The sequence below is a fragment of the Aedes albopictus genome, chromosome 3 (genome assembly GCF_035046485.1).
Source record: "Aedes albopictus strain Foshan chromosome 3, AalbF5, whole genome shotgun sequence".
NCBI classification, from domain to species: domain Eukaryota; kingdom Metazoa; phylum Arthropoda; class Insecta; order Diptera; family Culicidae; genus Aedes; species Aedes albopictus.
Window position 1 is genome coordinate 178,253,360 of NC_085138.1, and position 5,857 is coordinate 178,259,216.

At 38.5% G+C, this 5,857-nt stretch overlaps 1 protein-coding gene across 1 annotated transcript; it reads right to left on the reverse strand.

Annotated features, from left to right (window-relative positions):
- Positions 1-4,810: 4,810 nt before the first annotated feature.
- On the reverse strand, positions 4,811-5,488 carry LOC109406543 (small ribosomal subunit protein bS6m). The gene is made up of 2 exons (XM_029862725.2): positions 5,322-5,488; positions 4,811-5,258 (listed from the first exon to the last, which is right to left on the reverse strand). Exons 1-2 carry the CDS (start codon positions 5,364-5,366, stop codon positions 4,854-4,856), a joined length of 450 nt encoding a protein of 149 aa, XP_029718585.2. The 5' UTR covers positions 5,367-5,488; the 3' UTR covers positions 4,811-4,853.
- Between the last annotated feature and the right edge of the window lie 369 nt (positions 5,489-5,857).

Consider the following 5,857-nt stretch of genomic DNA (forward strand, 5'->3'; position numbering starts at 1 on the left):
ACATGCCGAAAACTGATTAATTTTACTAGCTGGACAACGTAATTTATGATTACAAAGTAGAAGACATCTTTTCAAAGCCAACGTGTGATCAATACTCAATACTTAAATTGCATTATTGGCGTTAATGCCTTGTATATGACATTTTGGACAAATATTTATTATTTGTCACCAGCTAAACAACGTTTCCTTGTATAATAACTAGGTAGACATTTCTACACGCTAACCCCCAGTTACCCAGATTGGTGTCAAAGCGACCCAGATTGAGCAAAACTGCAGTTACTCTAATCTGAGTAAAGGCACCTTTACTCAAATCTGGGTTACCGATGTTGGTGGCATAATCTGGGTAAACGATACCCAGCTCCTCCGGAGTCCTGATTTTGTTAATTTATATTTACTTTAGATTTTTAATGAAAAGCTTCAAATATCTATGTGCTTTTCACTTACCTGATGTAGGGAGACAGTTCTCCGGAATAATTTCACTGTTTTCTCGTCATTTATTGGCATATTTTTCGAGAAAACAGTCATAATTTCCAGCGTTCTCCTGACAGCTGCCATATTTTCAATCCGGGAAATGACAAAGTGCCGTTTACCCAGATCTTTACCCAGATTCAACAAATGGGGGTTTTCGGGTTACCCGGATTTTGACAACTGCTAACAACATGAAAATCCGGGTATAATCGACCCAGTCGATGGGTAGTTTCAGGTAAGCGTGTAGGGCACGTGGAAGAGAATGACATGGTGATGTAGAACCGATAGGACAGCTGAAAGATTTGACTGTACATTAGAATAGATAGCTAGGTTTTGTATGTCGTATCATGGGAAGCCCATGACATATTAAAAATCATTGTCTATAGTCTATCATTGGGGATAGCGCCAGTGCTGTGGGTGGCTACCAATATAGGTGTTATCGCAGCAAGGGTTGTTGTCTTCATTTGGTATTTGACCGTCATAGATTCGATTAAACATTTAACAAAATGTTTCTTGGTGGTAACATTAGTATAGTTGTCGACATAGACAGCATGTTGTACTTTATGTTATTTCCAAGAATTAATTTGCTTTTGGATATGACCGTTCATGGTGCTTCAGATTCCGTAGGTAAACATTTTTTTCCAAAATAACTTCAAAGACTTGACATGACTGAGGGCTGACATGATAGGAGAAAAAATGCAAAAATTTGATTAAAACTACATAGACACAATGTAAAAAACTAGTGTTAAATTGGGCAACATAGCCTATTCCGTCTAAGCATTGGTCTTTGTAGAGATGAAATATGAATAACGGGTTCAGCCTTGACAAATAAGCTGTCACGCAGCTCCAACTGAAAACCCATAAAAAAAAATGATGTACAGAGGATGGCCAAAATGTTTGGGATAGGCAACTTTTTTTCTCCCACAAAAAAATTCAATATGCTGTACAGTGAATCAAAATTCAACCATCGCGCAACAATAATGACAATGTCGCAACCTGTATTTGTTGCGACAAAACAACCCATGCGACATAAGCTTGTCCCAACTTGAAAATAATGGGATTAACATCGGACACCACGAGTTTAGAGATTTTTAAGCCTTACATTGCGATTTTCGAACGGTAACTTCGAGTCGGTAAACACTGCATCTCTGGTGAAGCTCTATCATCAAACAGTTTCGACTTTGGGTTAGTGATAATTGCTTATTCATGAGTTAAAAAGTACGCAACAAATTCGGCTTCCGTTTTGTCTGCAACAAAAAATTTCGAGATCATGTCATTATCTGTCACCAGTAGGGATAAAGACTAATCGTCGCACCTTCTTTGTTGCTTGTTTTGTGCCTCTTTTGTCTGACAATTCTCTTCACTGATGCTGTATCTTTTCATAGAGTGCATCAACAAATCTCAAATTTTGACTGTTTGTCAACCTATTATATGTGCATCATTGGTACAAATTTGGGCTCGATTGATTAATATTTCGCGAAGTTAGAACCGTTCGGGTAAAACACTATTTTTTAGACAACTAATTTTTGAACTGTCATATCTCGGAAACCAGTGAACCGAATTGAATGAATTTTTAAACGTTTATCAACAATATGTTGATACTTAATACGACGTTATAAAATGTAACATTTCCTCACGGCGAATTAAGTTATACCGGGTTCAAATTTTTACCCATGTAGAGGAAAATATGTCAAATTTACAATACCCCACAAAAATTCCCTGCCCTTCGGTTCAGAAAGGGGTATGGGCGCGTTCTGCCAACTTGGTCGAGGCAGATTTCATGTGAGAACAAGTTGCATACGGACATTCAAAAGTGCCTGAACGAAAGATGCTGCTTGTGAGGATCACTTGAAGATCGGATGGAAGATCATTCTTTTTTTTAGAATATTCGCGTTCGTCTATTTGTTGCTCTTCGTGTTCGTATATTTTAAGTTTCATCTTCAACTGAGTTTCATGAACGCTGCTAGTCAGCAGGGATGATCTCCGCATCTGCATCCGTTGAACCACTCTGAATGGCCGTCGTGAAAGTATCACCAAAAGCGCTACTAGCATTTCTTTTATATTTTCATGTATCTGAGTATCATGAGTGATAGCAGTAAGCAGGGATAGCAGTGAAAAATGGAAGTAATGCAGTACGACGGTGGTGCGATGCTGGTTAAAAATATCGCTGGAGATGAGCATTGTTTGTACTCAGCCATGTCTAAGACGTGCTCCGAAGTCTCAGGAAAGGAAGCATGCATAAAGCACTAATCTACAAAATCCCGGGAAAAAGTTGAAAGATCTTATTTCACGTGGAAATCCAGCGGTAGACAAGAGGTAGATATGGACGGATGTTCGTTGGAATTGGAAGGACATTGGTAATGACAGCCGAATTTAAGAAAGCGACGAAGCGATTGTAGCAGGAGATGGTGAAGTTGGACTACGAAGACGATTTGCTAGAAACCGCAGGCAGCAAATGACATAGGCTTATCGTATTTCGATGGAGATGGCGATGAGGACGAAGCAGCATTCCAAGAACATAACCAAAATTTAATCACAACTACCTACCACAAAAAACAACACGATCGAACGAAAATAGGAAAGAGCAACCCAGCAAAACCAGTATGTATGTTCAAAACGCTTACCCCAAACAAGCGACCCAAAGGTAAATTACGTTGACCATTTAACTAACACATTCTCTTACAGCTCAATACACCACATCGATTTCCCACCTTTCCCAATCCTTAAGGCCACGCAAAACTTAAAAGCCGCAGAGCTAAAGAGGTTGCTATGCCTACTCCCAAATTCAAAGGTGTATTATGGACAATGCAAGTTCTCGGACTTGCATTGGAGACTTGGCCCTATGACCCCCTTGTGCATCAATAAAATAAAATAAAATAAAATAAAAATTTACAATACCCCACAAAAATTATTAAATGTGTTCTTCCTTCAATCTAAATAGGCTCTAATATATCTGATTAGAGATAATTTGAGAACAGAAGTGGAAAATCTTTGGATATCAACACTAAAACTTATTGACATTGATGTGAAAAAATTACATTTTTTCGAGAAAAATTCAAAAAGTGTCAATCCATAATAACTTTTTTCAACGTTTAAAAAGGACTTATGTTTTAATAGTTTGTGAAGCATTTACATATTGTTAGTGTACGTTCAAAATTTCATTCAATTCGGTTCACTGGTTTCAGAGATATGACAGCTCAAAAATGAGTTGTCTGAAAAATAGTGTTTTGCAAGAACGGTTCTAACTTTGCGAAAGATTAAACAATCAAGCCCAAATTTGTACCAATGATGCACATATAATAGGTTGACAAACAGTCAAAATTTGAGATTTTTTGATGCACTCTATGAAAAGTTACAGCATGTTGAACTTTTTTGTGAGAGAAAAAAAGTTGCCTATCCCAAACATTTTGGCCATCCCCTGTAATAGTTTTTTGAATATGATCGTAATCTTATTAGGTAAACCCAACTCCAAACTACTTGTTTCAATAGTGGAACTATTTTGATAAACAATTTTTAAAAAAACTATTGATTTACAACTATTTTTTTGTTGATTTTGAAAAATTTGGCCAATTTGCAATACCTTTGGCCAAACACTTTTTTCGGAAACGTTTTTTTGGCATAGAAATAGTCGTTCAAAGTCGTGGGAAGTAATGGGTTAACGCAGCGTGGATGGCTTGTCATACCGTGTGCCGAATTGTGAAGGGATAAGAACGGAAGCCCAAACCGAACAACCAAATGACGCAGACACGGAGGTTTACCGAATCATATCATCAACCATCGCCTTCGCTGAATGAAGATAAGAATAGCTTCAAACAACGCTAGAACAGTAAGGTAGCTTGCAAGGTATTGGAGCTGAATACATCAAGATGGACCTGGACATGTTGTTCACATGTCTGCACCTTCTGATTGTCAAGGATGGACTTTCGTGCCTGCTGTTTAACGCTGCACTAGACGGTATCAGTCAAGATGTTATTTTCAACATCTCGATCAGTTTGATTCGCGAACAACATGGATTTCATTGATAAACGGGGCAACGAGACTTGGGTCATCGGTCACGTTTAAGGCTCAAATAACCATCATTCAGTCATCAGCAATCATCAATAATATACAAAAGCAGTTTTCTTGCTAGAAATCCATAAACCGTTAAGGAAAATTATTTCAACATAACATCCTGATGCTGAGTAGAGTACAGTGATAAATAATCATTAACATTGGTTTCGATTGCAGCGAAAAAACTGTTTTTGATTTTCTGGTAAAAGATGATGATTTGTTTCTTCTTAAGAACAACCATCAAGCACTTACGGGATAAAGTTTCACACATTGAGGCCACCAATAAACCAGATTGAGTTTGCTATAACATCTATTGCGGAAAACTGAACTCCTCCCTACTTCTGGAAGGGATAATAGTCGTAGCCTGTATTGTACTGGAAACCCTTCTTTTTGTTCTTATTTGCAGTAGCGACCATTTTTTGAACTTCTTTCCTGTATGCCGGTGGGAGCATTTCTTCGTGAAGGGTGCAGCTTACTTGCTCCTGGAGTGTGGAATCCGCCTTGTAGATTCGCTTCCGAATAATGTCGACGTCTCGGCCGTATTCCTCTTCTAAATCTTCGACTGTTGCAGGTGGTGTGTCGAATTTATACACAAAATATGACCCCGTCCGGTGAACCAGACCGTGTACACTGGTTTTAAAAGGTAGAGGTCGGGTGCCCAAGTTGTCCAGCTTACGGATAACACCACCCTTGTCAAAGATAGCATTTGCAGTACGTTTCAACACCGATACCATTTCCGGCTGCAAACGAAAAACAACGTTAGTGAAATTCAATTGGCGACCTAATAAAAGCTTTTCTCTTACCCTTGGCATTTGTCGAAGAATTAGTGCTAACTCATATGTAGGCATTTTCTGTAATATTTGAACTAAATGCACTTGATGAAACGAGACTGTTATGCAAAATCAATCCGCTAAAATGCGTGGATGTCGAGGAAGAAAATCAAAAGACATCTGTGGTTTATTATGACAGTTCATACACGGCTAAAAGAAACAAATCAAAACTTAAGTAAAAATTACACAAAATTAAGGTAAAGGTTTCGATTTGTCCATGTTTTTGAAGTCAGCATCAGTTTCAGGGCATTCATTTGATTTAGGCGTGATTTATGAGTAACATATTTTATCTCTTCTTCAGTAAAGTGTCTCGAGTATACCAAAATGGCGAAACCTTTTCGTTTGCTCGATTGGAACTATGGGGATGACTCTCTCGATTGCGAACCGGGCACACACTTCTATCACACAACATGGGAGGTGGTCCGTTCCGCAAGTAGTGTGAAGTGTGCCACATCTCAGCCACAGTAGAACATGTCCTTTGCGTGTGTCCCATCTACGAAGGCCAACGT

Excerpts from the sequence above, each read along its gene's own strand:
- LOC109406543 (XM_029862725.2), bottom strand. The coding sequence starts at position 5,366 with ATGCCTACATATGAGTTAGCACTAATTCTTCGACAAATGCCAAGG. Across the intron at positions 5,259-5,321 it reads TTCTTCGACAAATGCCAAGG|CCGGAAATGGTATCGGTGTT; the intron begins GTAAGAGAAAAG and ends TTTCGTTTGCAG.